The sequence below is a fragment of the Accipiter gentilis genome, chromosome 13 (genome assembly GCF_929443795.1).
Source record: "Accipiter gentilis chromosome 13, bAccGen1.1, whole genome shotgun sequence".
Classification (NCBI taxonomy): Eukaryota; Metazoa; Chordata; class Aves; order Accipitriformes; family Accipitridae; genus Astur; species Astur gentilis.
Genome location: NC_064892.1, coordinates 31169211 through 31188363, shown reverse-complemented (window position 1 = coordinate 31188363; position 19153 = coordinate 31169211). Strand labels below are relative to the sequence as shown.

General features: G+C 42.2%; 2 protein-coding genes across 2 annotated transcripts in view; one reads left to right on the top strand and one right to left on the bottom strand.

Annotated features, from left to right (window-relative positions):
* GTF2F2 (general transcription factor IIF subunit 2) overlaps positions 1–19153 on the bottom strand; it is a 90623-nt gene that overhangs the window by 48144 nt on the left and 23326 nt on the right. The window lies entirely within an intron of this gene.
* KCTD4 (potassium channel tetramerization domain containing 4) lies at positions 9412–11853 on the top strand. The gene is made up of 2 exons (XM_049815741.1): positions 9412–9459; positions 10459–11853. Exon 2 carries the CDS (start codon positions 10659–10661, stop codon positions 11430–11432), a length of 774 nt encoding a protein of 257 aa, XP_049671698.1. The 5' UTR covers positions 9412–9459; positions 10459–10658; the 3' UTR covers positions 11433–11853.

Below are 19153 nucleotides of genomic sequence, written 5' to 3'. Positions count from 1 at the left end.
AACGCTTAGAAGTATTGATGCCAGTAATGCAAGGCGCTCTGAGACATCTCTAATTTTTCTGCTGCCTCTCTACTGAAATATTATTACACCTGGAAATCTACATCTGCTCTCCCTGAATAAGGCAGAGACTGATTACTTCGACACCATGTATTTTAAAATGCTTTGATCTAAAATTTCTTGGTTTGATTTAAACTCAGTCCTTGAAAGGAGTAAGAATGCCATACTTTTTGCAGGTAGTTTTGAATGAAACAAAGAAAATTTGTATTAAAACACTTCTGGTTTTACAGATTCCTAAGGTTTATGGTCAGGAGAGACAACTTGGCAAATCTGCCTGACCTCCTGTATATCACAGACAGGTAAATTTTATCCTCTTTCTTCTACACAGAACCCAGTAGCTTATTTGTGGCTAAAGTGGTACTAATATTGCTGCTTAATTTCTGACATGAATTTGCCTTCAGCTTCTAGCAGTTGGTTCTTCTTACGACCTTCTACATGGTGCTAAAGAGCCTGTTAGTACCTGGTGCGTTCTCCCTTTGAAAGTACTTCCACGCTGGAATCAAGTCACTTCTCAATCATCTTTTCAATAAACGAAGTAATTCAAGCTCATGCATTATCTCACCACAAGGCATTTACACCACACTTAAATCAGTTTTGGGTCTCTTATCTGCACCTCGTTTTAAGAATACAGAGAAGAGAAAAAAGACCTAATACTATTGTACTGGTCTTACCAAAACGAGATACGGAGGTAAATGACAGACAGGAGCTGGAATTTCTCTCACCTCTCTTCAGCCATCGCAAGGTTATTCAACAGACTCTCTGAATTCAGCTGAGAGAGGGAGGAGGGGGACTGTCAGAAGAAAATTGGTCCCATCTCTTTCAGGATTCAATGATCTGCCCTGTGCTCGTGGTTGTGGCTTTCAGGGTTGTTTTTTTTTTTGGGGGGGGGCGGTCCTGTGTCTCAAGACTGTGCTTCATGTTTAGATGGCTAAAACTGGGTTAAGATCAGTTCGTCTCTAAAAATCAAGCTCTGGGGGTTAATGGAGCTGACTGGCTATTATATCACTAATAGATCTATTTTGAGTCTTTTCTAAGCCTCACATTTCACTTATGTGCTCTGCATTCCCTGTTCCTAGGTTTATAATTGCCTTTGGCTTGGTTAAAACGCATTGCCTTTAAACAGCTTCTGTGAATTAAGTGATTCCAGTCCCACCATGACAGTCCTGTCCAGCATTTGTGTCAATCATGACACATTTCATAAGCAGTGATTCTCACTTACTACTGTCCCTCTTGCTAATCCTAGAGGAAGCCCTTCAAACTACAGCCCGAGTGGCTTCCTACTGATAATTACTTTCTGATAACTGTCAGCCAGTTTTTAATCTCGTTCTGTGCTTGCAATTTTTTTAGACATAAATCAGAATGTCACAAGATTCGAAATTACGTGCAACACAAAATGCTAAGCGGGCTGCAAACATGCTGTTTCTTTAAACTCACAATCTCCAAAATAAACAAAATTAGGTTTGTTTGACCAGAAAACCTTTACATAAAGCCATGTTTGCTAGCATTCATTACATTTCTGATCTTTTCTACCCCTTGAACTCCATGACAATTTTCCCACTAGTTTCTACGGTATGGGTTCAAGGCTAACTAGCCTATAGTCATCTGAGCCATCCAGCCCAGCTGTCTGAACACTGACACGCTGCTATTGATCTATCTGCACCTTGCACACTTTTCAAATTATTCTTAAGTTTTCAGAATCAGTGAACCGGATAGCTTCCCCTCCCTCCCCCCCATCTATTTAGGAAACCAACCTGCCAATTAAACATGCTTATCCTTAGTAATATCTCATCTTTGATGTCCTGGCTAATACCCTCTTTTAATTACCAGAGAGCCGGATTTGGCTTTTGTGCTGGTTTGGGCTCGGATAGAGTTAATTTTCTTCATAGTAGCTGGTATGGGCCTTTGTTTTGGATTTGTGCTAGAAACAGTGCTGATAACACAGGGATGTTTTCCTTATTGCTGAGCAGGGCTTGCACAGAGCCAAGGGCTTTTCTGCTTCTCCCCCCACCCCACCAGCGAGCAGCCTGGGGGGGCACGAGGAGTTGGGAGGGGACACAGCCAGGAGAGCTGACCCCAACCGACCCAAGGGATATCCCAGACCATAGGACATCATGCTCAGCACTAAAAGCTGGCAGAAGGAGGAGGAAGGGGGGGAACGTTTGGAGTGATGGCATTTGTCTTCCCAAGTCACCGTTCTGCATGACGGAGCCCTGCTTCCCTGGAGATGCTGAACACCTGCCTGCCCATGGGAAGCAGGGAATGAATTCCTTGTTTGGCTTTGCTCGTGTGCACAGCTTTTGCTTTACTTATTAAACTGTCTTTATCTCAACACATGAGTTTTCTCACTTTCACTCTTCCAATTCTCTCCCCCACCCCGATGCAGGGGGAGCGAGCGAGCGGCTGTGCGGGGCTCGGTTGCTGGCTGGGGTTAAACCACGACAGTCCTTTTTGGTGCCCAACGTGGGGCTCGAAGGGTTCAAGATAACGACAGATTTGATCGGAATGTGCTAGATCGAATTTATAGCCGTTATTGCTGTTTAGCTATTAATTGACAGGCTTCTGTGCTTACCATGGGGCTTGCTTGCCTCACTGTATATTAGAATCTAGTGCTCGTTAGCGGCTGCTTTTTGTTTTCGCTGCTTGCTCTACTGCTGTACTGCTTATCGTCTTACTCTGCTGTGCCTGGGAACATTCTGATAACAGCAATGGCCGGGTGCCTGGGCTGGCAGATGGCCAGGGCATCGCTGCTGCTTCTGCGCTGCTGTACTGGGCAGGCTGGAACTCCAGTCTGAACTCGAGTCGAAGGGACCGTGGCCGTGGATAAGCCCCTGCCCGAGCAGGTACATCTCAAAGCGTCTGCGGCCGTGGTTAGGTCTGTGCCACAGCAGGTATAGCTCCGAAGGGATTGTGGCCCAAGGAGAAGTCCACGCTGGAGAAGGTACACCTCGAAGCATCTGGGGCTGTGGGTCAGTCCACGCTGGAGAAGGTACACCTCGAAGCACCTGGGGCTGTGGGTCAGTCCACGCTGGAGAAGGTACACCTCGAAGCATCTGGGGCTGTGGGTCAGTCCACGCTGGAGAAGGTACACCTCGAAGCATCTGGGGCTGTGCATGAGGTCACGCCGGAGCACCTCAAAGCATCTGGCCATGGATAAGCCCGTGACAGAGCAGGTACAGCCGGGGAGGGACTGCAGTTTGGGGTAAGTCCAAGCCAGAGCAGGGGCAACGGGAGGAGTTCATGGCAATGTGAAACCCGACGATCTGGTCCAAAGGGACCAGGGGTGGAGATTGTAATGGAAATACCTTTAAATTGTTGTAACCCCGGATTTGAGTTGCACGTTACAGGAATTGCTACAGCAGAAACCACCTGAACTAATGGAAGACAAGCCTCACAAGAAGCAGTGCAAGCGCAGCAGTAGGCTGACCTGAGCTGGCTTTGGTGCCCAGTAACTCCAGGCAACACACCACCTCTCCCATCCTGAGTGACCACCGTACCAGATGGAGCCCAAAGGCATGGACTAAACGAACTCAGTGGACGCTTTGTGGCATTTTAAAGACATTTGATAGGTGTGGTCCATAGACTAAGGGAACAATATTTGTGTATTTTATCAAAGGACAGGAAGGGTGATGGTGGTTAATGAGGCTGTATTGGATAATGTGGTACCTGAGCATGACATAAGCAGTATGGAATAAGGGGTGAAGAATGCACTGGTTTTGGCTGGGATAGTTATTTTTCTTCATAGTAGCTAGTATGGTGCTATGTTTTGGATTTCTGACCAAAACAGCGTTGATAACACAGGGATGTTTTCGTTCCTGCTGAGCAGCACTTACCCAGAGCCAAGGGCTTTTCTGCTTCTCCCCCCACCCCACCAGCGAGCAGGCTGGGTGGGCACAAGGGGTTAGGAGGGGACACAGCCGGGACAGCTGACCCCGACTGACCCCAGGGAGATTCCAGACCATACAACATCATGCTCAGCAATAAAAGCTGGGGGAAGAAGGAACATTCTGACATTCAGAGTGATGGCATTTGTCTTCCCAAGTCACCGTTACACGTGACGGAGCCCTGCTTTGCTGGCGACGGCTGAATACCTGCCTGCCCATGGGAATTAGCGAATGAATTCCTTGTTTTGATTTGCTTGCATGCAAGGCTTTTGGTTTACTTATTAAACTGTCTTTATGCCAACCCACGAGCTTTCTCACTTTTACCCTTCCAATTCTCTCCCCTGTCCCACCGTGGGGGAGTGATCGAGCGGCTGCGTGGTGCTTGGTTGCTGGATGGGGTTAAACCATGACAGCTTTTAATGTTCCAGTTGCTTCACAGTACAAGGCTGTCCACAGTCTCCAAGAACACCACCTTGACCTAAGCTAGTCTGCTGACAAAGCTTATCCACTGTCCAAAAGCCAAGGTTTAAGTCCCACTTCCCCTGGACCCTCTTGGGGATTTTAACACAACCAGAGAGCCTCGCAGAATAAATCTGCAAAGATGCACGCAGACCTCCGGCTGCAAGACTGTAGTGGGGGAACACTTTTTTACTCCCTTTGCAGCCTAATTAGCTCTCATTCACCAAACTCAAGTTGAGATACTTGGGTCTGTCTTCACTTATTGCAGGACCAAAGCTGTAATGAAAAGACATCCAAAGTGCTACACGCCTGCCTTGGTATTTCCATAGTCACATCAGCCTAGAAGCCAAAGGATGAATAAGGCATAAAAGTGGCAATTCTCTGTTAAAAATACCTACTCAAAATAAAGCAGATAGTACAAGGTAAATGAATAGGTCTGGAAGACTAGCTAAGACCAATAATTAGAAGGGAAAACAGATATTTTCCCAAGTGTCTTACGCTCTCCGTTGCCCTATGTGGGGTGGCAGGTACAAGTACACTGTGAGTACAGCTCTGGACAGGCTGGTCTACATAACCCATAGCTTCATCATTAGCTGCCAAATGCACGCTCACCCCAACCTCCACGCCTGAATGCCCCAGTGCCAATTCATAATGGAATCTCAACTGTTGACTTTTTCAGTGAGATGATAGGGAATTATGCTGGGGAGATGCCAATTCCAGCTTCAAATCCTGCTGTCAATCACCAGCAAATGAACTGAATGTGGTTAAAACGCTTAAACGGGCACTGGGGAAATTTACTGGAATTGTGCAGATGATGGTCTGATAGGGGCTGGTTTGTTGGGGGTTTTTTGGGGGTGGGTGGGGTGAGACAGAGAGATGGACTAGCTTGGAGAATTTAATGTGTTAGTTTTCTAGTCTGACTGCACCCGGCTCCAATTTCCAGCCACTGGGTCTTGTTAGAGCATTGACTGCTAAGTTGAAGAGCCTGCTGTGAAAGCATTTCTGCCCATCCAAGCACTTATGTACTCTCCACCTTTATCAAGCCTAATAAAAATAAACTATGTTTTCTTGACTCTTCCATTACGCCTATTTTTCAGCTTCTTAATCATTCTTATTGACCTGAGAAAGTTGAGTTCATGAACGTCTCTCCTGAGACATTGTCTCTCACAGCAGCCTTGACAGCATGAGGGACGGGATCCGGGGTTTACCAGCTCCTGCTCTTTATGAGCAGTGCCAGGGAAGGAGGAGATGAAGAGCTGCCTCAAGACACACCATTCCCGAGCAGCAGAAAAAAGTGGAAGAAAGTGCAGTAAGGACAGACGACGGGCACGTGTAACTTCAGCTCCTCAGCAGGTAGCAGTTGGGCTCTTGCTTCCCCGCATCCATGTTGGAAGCTCCAGTAGTTCCCACTGCCCGCTTACACCTCTGTGCAGCTTCCCAGGTTATTGCATGTGGCAGCCGGACAAGGAGCAGCCCCCTCCTAAACTAGACCTCAGCTCTGCTGCTCTCCCAGACCAGAGGCATTCTGTGGCACCTCTCTTCCATTCCAAGGGCAGCCTCAAAGCTAATGCCCTTCTCAGACCACCCTTCCCTGGTAGCTACGCAGCTAAAAAATAGGATTTCCCCATCTTCACTTGCCACTCCCTTATTTAGGTATCCAAAGACACACACTACATTTTTTTACTGACCACCGCACAGGACTATGACCTCAAGTTCAGTTGTCAATGACGCATTACACATAGGAGTAACCCTCCCGCAAACATATGTACAACAAACCCCACCTACAGTGTATTCCTGGGCGTATAAACTTCATATTGGTCATATTAAAATGTTATCCTAACCAACTACCCAAATGGTTCTGCATCAGCAATATATCTCCTTATTGATTACATTCTCAGTCTGTATCGTCTCCAAACTTCATCAGTAACTATCTCCTTCTTGATCACTGACTAAAAAGAAATAGGACCAAGAACCAAAACACAGCAACATTTTAGTGATAATTCTCTGCTTCCCATTTGCCAGTTTGAAGCCGGCAGATAATTTTTGTATAGGTAAATGAAACGGAAACTAATACAGTACATAGTACTAACATTAATTCAAAATAACAAATGAGACATACTCCAAGATTTAACAGAAGAAAGCATCACCTGCTTTGCTGAACAAATTGTAACCAAAAAAGAGAAAAGATTTTGGCACAATCCATTTTCCCTCCACCCACATTGATTAGTATTATATTACTCTCCCTTAATTTTTAACTGATAGACTTCCAAGTCAGCCGTTGTATTGTTTTTCATGCAGTCCCTTTTCATTTTTAAATACCTGGGCCATCCAATTTACCTTTCAAATACTGGCACATCATTTGCTTTTTCAGTCTTGTAGAAATGCAGGGCTCAAAAATTATTAAAAATATCAACAGGAACTGTTGTTAGAGATTCTCAGACAGCTCTTTTAAAACTCTTGAATGCAAATTGTTCAGACTTGCTGATTTGAAAATCTTCTATTTTAATGAGTGTGTAGAGCTTGTCTTCAATAGCTGTTAATCAACATCCTGGAGTTGTTACTGGAATGAGAATGTCTCTGCTATCAACATGGTGAGATAGTAGCTATTGAGTGGTTTAATTGTCCAACAACCTGGCCAATTTTCTGTGTTATGACATTAAATGACTAGCAAATTGCCTCGATAACCCAAACAGATTTCATTAGCATGGTGTCCTAATACACTTAAAAAATTCTCTACCTCTTAAAGCTGCTATTTCTCCTCATATCCTTTTGTACTGTAATAAATAAAAGTAGCTGTTTTCTGTAACCCAGGTCATTTTCACCAACAGCAGACTCTCAGTGAAGCTGATGCCGTTTGGACACGTGAGTAAGCTGAACCATTGGTAAAGCACCAACTTCCCCGCGGTGTGCTCTAGTCCCGAATCGTCAGCTCCATGGCGTGCTCAAGCTTCCAAGACCGGGAGGTTCAGGAGAAGGATGGAAGCTGAGGAGGAGTGAGGTTATCTTCCAAAAGGAAACATGTAGGACAGAACGAGGGGCAGATGCCTAGCCCCCTCCTCCTTGGATTTGTGTTCCTGTGTAGCTGACAGGCACCAGCACTGCATTTTCACTGTCTCCAGGATGGCTCGTCTGACTGAGAAGAAACTGAAAAGCTGTGGATTGCCCTCCTGGTGCAGCCCAAAGGAAGAGTAACTTGGAAATGGAGTAGTAGTACTACTACAGCCACTCTCCTAAGTGTGTGCAAGAGTGCTTAGTATATTTTCTGACTTAATCTGGAACCAAACCAATATCATTTCAATTGCTGGATTCCAGCACCATTCCTTACTTGAATGGCCAATCCCAGCATACAGGCGACACTAAGAATTTGCGAAGCAGCAGTCACTTCAGGACTGCTAGCTACCAACACCTGCAAGCAGGATACTTCAGCTGGATGGGGCAGAAACAGACAGTTCGCTCACGGCATGGGAGAGCACACGGTAGCAAGTTGCTCTGTCTCAATCCAAGTGGGAAGCAAGAAGATCCGGGATGCACAGGGCACATCTCAGCTATCACACACCTGGTGCACAACACAAAGACGCTCAGAGCACCAGAACGGTCAAAGTCTCTAATTTGATTACAAGAAATACTTGCACACCTTTACCAAAATGAACTTTTGGGTGATCTTTCAGTACATGGACAAAAGGTCAGAAAAACAGAAATCCGGTTCCTCTAGGCATAGCTCCACCTTCAGAAAACAGCAAGCTATATAAAATCACCCCACTAAAACTACATGAGCTGCAATACCATATGTATCACCAAGTGCACAGGAAGAACGAGGGCTCTTTGGAAAAGTTGTCTTGTAGTACGGCACAGAAAGTGGAAAATTTTCACAAAGATGTGCCAGGCTTTAATTTTGTGTTACAGATGACTGTCAGCTGCAGTGAAGTAAAGTTACATGGGTTTGTGGTGATGAAAATTTTACAGCAGCTCTACATTTTTCAAGTCTCAAAAGTTGAAATGTAAATATTCATGATCTCCACAGAGTATATTTTCTACATCAAATCGATTTTGAATATTTTATCATACAAACCACTAAAATGACTTTGGACGATATTTCAAAGAATACTTACTTGTTCACAAAAGTGGAAAATTTCAACCGCAAGTGTTAGAACATTGAGAAGACGATGAGCATGAAAAACTAAGTGAGCAGATACTGTTCTGTAACTGCTCTCTCTTAAAATGTAGACAGCTTAGCTGGCCATGAAAAATTTCATCTCTTTTACAAATCCCAGCTTTCCTTAGAAATCCCTACTTATTTGTGCCAGGACATTCCTAGTTCAGCTTCAAAGTATTTCAAGGTCACTGGGTTAAGATGAAAGCACCACAAAAATCATTCTCTTGGGGTTTAACAGCCACTAAGATGGTTCAACATTGTAGCTAAGCACGATCTAAGTACATTAACTGAATTTTCCATCACTTGAAGACAAACTAAATTTGAACGGATGTCTCCTGTAATGGCAAAAAAAAATAAAATCATATTTGAAACTAATTGGCTCTTTCATTTTCTCAATTATTCACTCAATAATCGTGAAAGGAGTTAATTTTGAAAAAAGTCCGAATGTTTAAAAATTAGAAACTGGTTGAAATCTCTTTGACTGAAGTTACGCTAAACATATCAATGGCATCAAAGAGTTAAAATGAAAACCATGACTAAATCCTGATAAATCAAATCTAATGAATAATATCTGCTTAATATATCACATAGAGCAGCAGAAAAATTTAGCATATCAGTGCTAGGGTTACACTGGCAAGGAGAATAGCAAGTAAAAAGGAGTGCATTTATTTCTACTAGATTCAGTTATCAATTAATAAAATATTGTAGTGATGACGCTACAGTATCGATAAACAGCCTTAGAGAGAGTGGGAGCAGTAGGAATAAAATATTTAGAAATAGCACAGAAGAATTTACAGAAGAACAATCTGACTTTTCGCTGCTAAATCGGGCAAAGCCGGAGACATCTACCTGTAAAATGAAAAACACATCTTGAAAAAGATGGGACCTCCTCTCCGGGTCCAGCCCAAGGTAAGCGTTGGCTCCCGCCGGTGCTGGGGAATGCATGCTGCGGCTCCGTCCGCTCCCCAAGGAAACACACACAGAGATAGATGCGTGGCGAGCTTTCCCTTTCCTGCTCCAAGCTGCAAATGTTTAAAGGGGAAACCTTTTTCTAAGAGCCTCCAAGCAGAGATTCATGGAGAGAAGACAGCCATTTGATTCAAGCGTGCTCTGCCGATGTTTCCCCCCCCTTCCCATACTCAAGTGTTGCTAAGCTATAATGTTATGTGATGCTCAAAGCTATCTGTAGGCACACTAACCCTTTGTTCTGCAGGGCAGCTGAGTTGTTTCTATCGAGAAAGAACAAACTGATGCCAGACAGCTTTGGTGACTTGAAAAACATCACCGATATAAATAGTAAATCCCCCCCTCTAAAACAGTTTTTGTCTATGGCACAGAGAAAGGCAAAAAGTGACACCGAATCAGGCTGTAGTTCTTGTGTTGGCGCGGATGCTCCCATCGACCGCAAAAGGAAGCTTTCACCACAAACTTAAAGCAGTCAGAGCATCCAGTCCTCAGCACCGCTTCCAGCGTATCTCCTCTGAAAACATCTTACCACTGCGCACGTGTCCGATAAATGAGGAATATGTATGCGCATACGCTCCACGGACGACACCCCCCCTTGTACAGCCAGGAACACCTTTCCTTTCAGTGTCGTCCTGCTGTATGCACCAGGTACTGTAATCGGTACCAAAAACATGTGAAAAGACGCTTTGTGAAAATTAAAATCCTTCAAACACAAATGAAGCTATCTGTTTAACACCATAGGTACTAAACACGATTTGGCCAGCTGATACTACGTATACATCTTGAAGTATTAAAAATAAGGTGTCATTTAGAATAGTAGTATGCATTTCTGTGAATAACCCCCAAACTATGTAAACTTCCTAGACTTAGAGGAAAGAAAGAGACAAACAGTTGTTGTACCCTTCTTCCCTTATACAGTTAAATGCAAATTCTCCTTTACAGTCATATTCCTGATATCTCCCTGCATACACAGCTGATACGCCACCTACTGCAAACCCGAGCTGACAGTCGGAGCAATGCTAGCAGCATTTCCATTCCAACATCGTGCCGGAGCTGAATAAAGGTGCTTTTTCAAACAAAAATCTCTTTGCAAGCTGAGAAGAATAAAGCAAGATAGCTGGCTTTTTGTCCTAGCTTCGATAATGGAGAGAAAAATAAACAGAAGAGAAAAGGAATGCGAAGAAAAACACAGCAACTCTGAAGGCTCTGAGCAAGACAAGGACTATAAAACGTCTCTGATTACTCTGAATGTTGGTGGCTATCTCTATATCACACAAAAACAGACACTAACCAAGTATCCAGACTCTTTTCTGGAAGGGATCATAAACGGAAAAATAATGTGCCCATTCGATGCAGATGGTCATTACTTCATAGACAGAGATGGACTGCTTTTCAGACACATTCTCAACTTCCTACGAAATGGAGAACTTCTTCTACCAGAAGGGTTTCGAGAAAATCAACTTTTGGCACAAGAAGCAGATTTTTTCCAGCTCAAGGTACTCTCGGACGCAGTGAAATCGAGGTGGGAGAAGGAACAGCTAGCATCTCGAGAGACTACTTTCCTGGAAATCACTGACAGCCACGACCGTTCTCAAGGACTTAGAATCTTTTGTAATGCTCCTGATTTCATTGCAAAAATAAAATCCAGAATTGTACTGGTGTCCAAAAGCAGGCTGGATGGATTTCCGGAGGAGTTTTCAGTATCTTCAAATATTATTCAATTCAAGTACTTCATAAAGTCTGAAAACGGTACACGGCTGGTACTGAAGGAGGACAACACCTTTGTCTGCACCCTGGAAACTCTTAAGTTTGAGGCTATAATGATGGCTTTAAAATGTGGATTTAGACTGCTGACCAGTCTGGATTGTTCAAAAGGGTCAATTGTTCACAGTGATGCACTTCATTTTATCAAGTGATCACAAAAGCAAAGGAAATGAGCATGCAGCCAGTAAACCTCCTTGACCTGCAGCCTCCTGGCATCACAAATAATTATCTATCTTACTAGCCTTGTACCACAGAGCTCGACTGCTAATCAATTGATGTGAGCTAATGGTATGTAAGTCTCATAATGACATCCATCTCTGGCTTACTTAAGCTGAATGAAAATTTTATGCCTGAATTTAATAAATTATCTGCTAAACATCGTAAACACAGATTGAATGCTTTATGCTATTTGTAATATATGTTTTCTCGATGCTGTCTTTCGACCAGAGAGTCTAGCTGAATTTTTGTGTACTCGTATGACTAACATGCATACACCTAACTGTTCTGCTGAACAGCAGTGAGAGTATTTTCATACAATAAGCAGGCTTAAAATATGTTTTGCTTATAACCCATTCAGAATGGATTTTAACTGGAATAAATGATTTTGAATGCTCATTAGTGTTTATGCTAATCTATTATCCTGAATTTGCAAAAAATGAGATTGCAAAAGGGTTTAAAATCAACCAACTTGATTTTAAAGTTAAATGATTTCTCAACTCACTCAAAACCAAATTTATAGCTGTGTGACTACATTAGTAACAATTGCCAAAACCACGTAAACCAACCAAGTAATGCTGGGGGGATTAGTTCTATTACAGCAAAGAATCTGCACAGAATGTTAAATTTTCTAATTATATATACACATACGAAATAGCTAATAAAAACATTTGATATAAAGTTCATGTAACAGGTTTCTAGTAATGACATCCTACAACATCAAAGTCACTATTTCCTACTAATCACTTGTGCCCATAAGGACAGGGAATTAACAGAGCCCTTGCTTTGCACAATGGCTTACTGAAAGCAACTAGTACTATTAGTTTTGAATAGACCACCTGCTGGCATTTAAGATGCATCACTCTAAGAAACAGAATAAACACCTTCTTTCTCCTCATCTCTGCTATTTATCAAATCTTTTCATTTATATGTTAAACAAAGCTTTAATAGCTTCTGTGGAACAACTGTAACTAATTTAACCACAAGCATTACAAACCAGTCACTCCGCAAAAGCGGACTGAAAAATCATCACAAAAGGCAAAAGGAAGCCGTACTAACTCTAAGTTTACGCTTTGTCCATCATTGAACCCAACCATCATTCACAGGTTGTAGGAACCCAGAATTCAAGTAACATGCTATTAAAGACAGAAAAAACCACCAAGTTATTTCTCAACTTTCCCAAAACATCATTTTTTTGTAGAAAAAATACTAAGAATGTCAACAAAATGCAGTATAATCCATACTAGAAGTGACAACCGAGGAAAACAGCTAACACAAGACAGGCTGAGAACAGTTTTCTTTTGGATTTTAGAGGGAACAAATCCATCCTCTAGTAGTAGTGACTGGGAATGCAAATGCAAGGTCCACTTACCCTTCAACATGAAATGCTATTTCACCTGTAATATACAGTAGGTGTTGTTAACTAGGTCCCTCACCAGAGATGAATTGAGAGGGACTCTACAACTCCAGAGCAGGCAGCAGTGATTGAAACATATTCTAATATGATTTTATCAAATGGGGAAATCCAACCTCTCCAGAATACTCCCTCAGAATGAACCCACTGTCTAGAAACGACAAAGTTTTCTATAAAGTCCCCATGTTACAGGCTTACAGATCATAAAAGATGTGGTTCTAAGCGGAACTTCTCCAAACTGAACTGATTAAAAGTCAGGTAACTCCACATTTCAGGCATACAAGCTGAAGAACTGTTCATGTAACCCAAAACTGCTCTGAGTTTGTCAAAATGCATTAGCTATCTACAAACAAAAGATATATAGTAAAATACAATTCTTTACATACACTGTTACAGTGTGTCATCCTCCCCCCCCCCCCAAAGTTATCCTCAAATTTGTATCTTCAAAAAAAATCCTCATTAACCACTAATCTTGTACATACAAGAATCTGTAGGACTTCTGTGAAAAGTAAATGTGAAAGCTTCCCCAAAAGAAATCCAAAATCCTGATCTTCTAGAACAAGAACTAGAAACACCATCACACAGAAAATTACAAGAAAAGCCCTTTGTGGACACAATTCTCTACATGAGCAAGAAAAAATGACAAGTCAATATCTAAAAAAGCTCCATAACTAATCTGCAAGTTTTAAAGCAGCATGTTCTCAGTGCTGTCAAACACACAGCCTGTATAAGCACGAAGTCTAGAGGAGGCCGTTGCTCCTAGATGTCAAATCATCCATTTTCACTTAAACGCTTTTGACTGTAACCTTCACTTGTAATGCCTCTTTGAGATTTAAAATGTCATTGCCGTTGAAAAGAAAAAGTAGCAAAAATCAATTTTGATTTCAAACAATTCATATATGTTAATTAAAATATACCGTGGTTGCTTGCCTTTCAGTTGGGCTCTTAGGATGCCCAGTATCAAGAAAATATTAGCACTTCAGTATCAGAAAGCAGTACCAGTTTTTCATCATAGCATGACCTTACTCATGAAGAAGCAGTAGAGAATTTGATGGTTCTGCATTTATTACGGAAAATACTTTTGGAATATAAGCTATTCAAAGCTGGTAATCACAAATAAAATTCAAACCATCTGAAATATCTTCTAAGAATAGTCTCCTGCTATTCTTAAAAGATTTACTGGAAAGCTTTTATTTGGCAGGCCTGGTTCAGAGTACCTACTTTCCTCTTTACCTACATAAAAGAAAGAGCACTTGAAACTCCTTTCTTTTATTTAAAGTGAAAAATGTACATCTCTAATCATTAGTAAAAATAAATACTTTTTTAATTTAAAACTCAATGATTCATTACATTAAGCATTTTCCACTGCATTTTTTTTTTTTTTAATTTCTGTGTAAATAACACTTGACATCTATGGCATACATGTAAAGTCATTTGCTGTAACACTAACTTCAATCTTGTCATCTCTCCCCGTTTTCACGAGCGCTCATGCCTTTCTACAAGTGTCAGGGATTGAAATTTTTATGTGCCATCTCTGATCAAAGGCACATCACTCAGCTGTTTGATTCACATAGCAGAAACAGAAGGAAGATGAGGGTGTCAAAATCATTCTCTTCCCTGTTCACATTGAACAAATCCACAACTACATTGAATCACACCATATCAGCTACAATCAAGATGCTTCAAACTAGTTATAAACCTGAACAATTTTTCAAACCAGGGTGAGGGAGTGTCTTGCTTTGGTATATGAACAAAATGACCACGTAGAACTTCCATACTGTGCATAACGTTTCCTTTTTACTCCATAAATATGTTGAGTATAACATAAATATATTTTCCGTATGTCAGTCACTCAGGTAGATGCTTGTGTTCCACCACTGTAGGCTGTGCCAGAACAGGTACCAAGTTATACATGAGCTACCTTTTCCATCTTCTCTTTAAGGCTGGAAATTGCATATTTAATACTACTATGACAATGAGAAAGCTGCAAAATCAGGCGCTAAAGTCAGAAATACTAACAGTTGTTCTCACATTACTTTGAATACCATGTGCATGCAAAGTATTTCTATTCATCTTTCTCTCGTTAAGAGCTGGATCACAATGAACTTATTGGAACAGTCCTACAAATATCAGGAAGGAACAACAATTTCCATAATTTCTCTGATGCTCTTCAATTATTTGGGTAGGAGTAAAAAAGAACTTCCCCCCCGTTCCCCAAGGAGGCACTTAACCTGCTCCCACGCAGGTTGGCTCCTCTTGCCTCCCTGCCCATCTTCTCGGGTGAGAAAAAAGGACCACCACGCAGACAACTCAGAAGGGACAGAGGGAGCTGAAGGCAGGACTGACCCCCACACACTAAAAAAAGACTATCCCCACCCCTGTGAGTTCCCTGAATGACTGCTCATGAAAGAGCAGTGCCAAGTGGACCAAAATACCCATTGTATTCCATCGTATTCCACACTTGTATGCCCAGCTTTTCCACTGGTGGAGAAGCCAACGGCTCTTTTATCACGCTTGGCAGTACACTGGCATACTTATCACCTATTTGGGTTTTTTCCTACGTAAGGACAAAACATAAGAGTGGCTGTACTACGTCAGACTAAGGTTTATCTAGCCCAGTGTCCCCTGGTGACTGTGAACTGTTTCCATTCCCTGATTCTCCACACCTCTGGGCAGAATCCCCATGTTTGATCCTTTGACCCTCACATCCTTCCTCTTATCTTGTCTTCGTCCCGCATCACACAACGACTTTTCGTTTTTCTTTCACCATACCCCTCCCTTTCGCCAGGAGGGCTGTGGGGCTCTGCGAGGGTCGGGCAGCAGCCTGACTCAAGAGGAGAAATCAGTAAAGACAGTGGCCAAAAGCAGATGCCTAGGAAAGAATGTAAAAACCAGAAAATACCATACACGACAATGCTCCCTTGAAGTATTCGCTCAGTCTCCAGCCACTTACTGCCCAATGACTTCTAGAGCCAGATGTGGTTTCTTGGAGGTAGCCTTGATGTTGTGAAACACGCAGGCTGGGCAAGAACGTCAAATTACAGCTCCAACTCCGCACCTTCAGTACCTGCTCACCCACCGACCAGTGTTTCACAGCACCATAATTGCACTATTGACATTTTGACATATTGACTCATGCCTTATTTTTAATTGTGCTTTTGCATTTGTACCTATTACACCTGTGTACACGGCAATTGGTCACTTCTTTTCTACAGTAATTAATATTTCTTTAGATCCTAAAGGGGAAAAAAATTTACATCATTATTTGCACCAATCAGTGGCATTGTTATTTTCACCTCTTACTTAAAATCATTACAAGGTTTCCATTCAGGAAGATGGGAACAGCTTAAGAAAATTATCTTCCTCCTTGTCTCCCCACTAGTATACAAGTAGAATAAGGGCAGGCAACAATTATCACAATTTAATAACAGCAGTGCCTCATCCATGAATTTATTTGTGTAGAAGGGTCATGTTGCCCTAATTCTGTTGACTAATGAATCAGGATTGGGGATGAAGGGGACGAGTTAACTTGGGTCTATGACAAAATAAATATTATTTTCTTAGGCTAGAATTATTTCATCTTTGCTAGGTAAGTATTGTCTAACCCTAATTTTGTCTCCTGTCCTGCAACACAGAGCAGAAATTCTTAGATTGACAGGAAAGTGACTACTAGTTAAAAAACTAAAAGTATTTTCATTTGGAGAGATAGGTTTGCATAATTTACTAGGCTGAAACAAAAGCAATCAATAAGGCACAGGAAATTTAAGATCAGAAAATTAATGTTATGGTTTTTAATTACTTTTGAAATAGACATTCTGTAAGTCCTATGCACCAGTATATCACACAGAACATTCTCTCACAACACTGCCTCTATAAATCATCATCATTCACAATAAAATGCCAGAAAACGAGAAGCGTGGCAAGGACTGGGGAAGGTAGGAGGGAGATGTATGATGATACCTGAGGAATGCGGATGAGCAAGCACTCAGAAAAAGAAAGCACAGTTGCCTTTCTTTCTGAAAGAAATTGCATAATATCCTATAGAACTAGACAGTTGATTTCTTTTCCTAAAAATGTGCGTAGTAGGAGTACCACACACAGCGAAAGCAACAGTCTCCCAAAAAGCTGTTTCTGTCTGCGCTGCTAACAGTTTAACATCATTGCCATTATCATTTAACACCATGTTTGTTCATTTTAAGCTTCAGAAAAGAATACTGTTCTGCTGCTTCAGAAACAAAAACGTTCACAAAACTGGTATAGTAATTATAGCTGTAAACAGCAGCTACTCATTTAAAACCCTGTTAGGCATGATGACATGCAAGTTCAACATGTTAAGGTTTCAAACCCAAGCAGTTAGAAGGTGACGGTTAAAAGTCAAGCCATTCCGAAGGTCTGTGAACTTCTCCTGATAATGCCAAAACCGACTATAGCATTGCCTTGTTTACTGGTGTCGTGACTTTTGCGGCTACAACCTCAGTTTATAGAGTACATGAAACCCACAATCTTTCCAGACATTAAAGAGGGATTCCGCTAGTCCCACCCCAAGTTCAAGTTACCTGAAAACGAGATCACTACGCTTTTCCAGGCTACATCTTTTTTGCCTTTGACACCACCTCATCCCAAGCTCTCAACAGCAGCTTTTTTCCAGGTATGGAAAGCCTGGCCAAAAGGAGTTGGCAGGTTTTCTTGTTCACATCTCCTTAAGGGAGATTCGGCATCCTGTGTGTAAGGGGACAGCACTTCACTAGCTGCAGGAGCACACCGAGGAGATGAGAATTCAGATTTAAAAGCCCAAGGCTGCTTGCTAGGGAAATGCCCCAGGAAGATGAGGTCCACGGGGCTTGTTAGAGCCACGGGCCTGATGCTCAGGGAAGCTTGCGGTGCTGGACTCCCCGAGTAGGGAGGGTGAGGAGGGAGCAGTGTGGTGAGAAAGCCTACAATACCTGAGCAGTCGGAGATGAAAAGGAGGGCTGGGGGACTCCGCGTCAGTGACCGTCACCTGGGGGCCTTGGGTTTAAGGAGAGGATGCCAACACAGTGCAACGCTGAGGCTGTACAGCACAAGTAACGTCTAGTTAATCCTGAAATTATTAAACTAAAAAAAAAAGAAAACACACACACACAAAAAATTTCTCTTTTGGCTTTTCATATGTCATGTTTCAGAAAGGCAATTTGCTTTTTTGCAGCAGACGTCAGAGGAATGGAGAGATTCACTTTTTAAAAAATTTGTTAATGCGAAACCTTGAGCTACAAATCTACTGCTGCAGCTCCACAGAAAGCTGCTTGTTATCTCAAAGGAGGTTCTTGATTTTGTACCATAGTGAACAGATGAATAAAAAAAAGAACAGGTCAGAGGTGGGTACAGACTCTCTCAATTAGGAAGAAAAAATTAAGCAAACAAACTAGCAATGAACAGGCTAAGCATCAAAAAATGTAAACAGAATAAGCAACGGTAACACCAAACCCAGTCATTTATTGCCTCTCTACCACTTAAATAAAGCCTTTAGCAAGTATTAGGGATAAAGCAGTACATTTTCTCAATGCTGAAACTGGTAATCTCTGAGGAGACAAATTAAAGGTCCTGCAAGTCAGGCTGATAAGAATCAGCTTAACAGAGAAAAAGGTACTCTCAGGTTAGGAGTCTTATCAATACTAACTTTATCTAAGGCCTGCAGCATTGCCAGGTCTGGTGATACTTCCAACACATTGTCTAAAATGAACAGCAAATAATGTTCTTTCCCAACAGGGCAGAAATCTAACATGTAGGCTATTTTATGCCTTCTCACATTATAATAAAAGTCAACCTCTGTAAGACTTTTGTGCCATGCACAGATGATGATTTCAGGGTTTGCCCACAGAGCACGGTGCAGAAATCCCTACGACAACCTGCATGAGTAAGACAATATGCTGTAGCAGAACTACACGCTGTTCCTGCTCCGCTATAATCACAGCTGTTGGCAAGATGCTGGGGCTGGAAAAGCCTTGTAGCTCAGGAAGAGCACCAAATGAGCTCTGCTAGACTGTTTCCAGACTCAAGCATACAGAAAGCTCGGGTCCTGCTGTGCTGCAGCCTCCAGTGCTCTCGCAGCTGCAGTTAGCCAAGGCAGAGGTAACGCACAACCTCAGACGAGCTGCTCTTGCTTTTGCGTCCATTGCCTTCCCCCTCAAAAGTTACTCCCATGGATAAAAAGAAGAAGCTTCAACTATCCCTGATGCAAGCTGTGTAACAACAGTACAGAAGTGG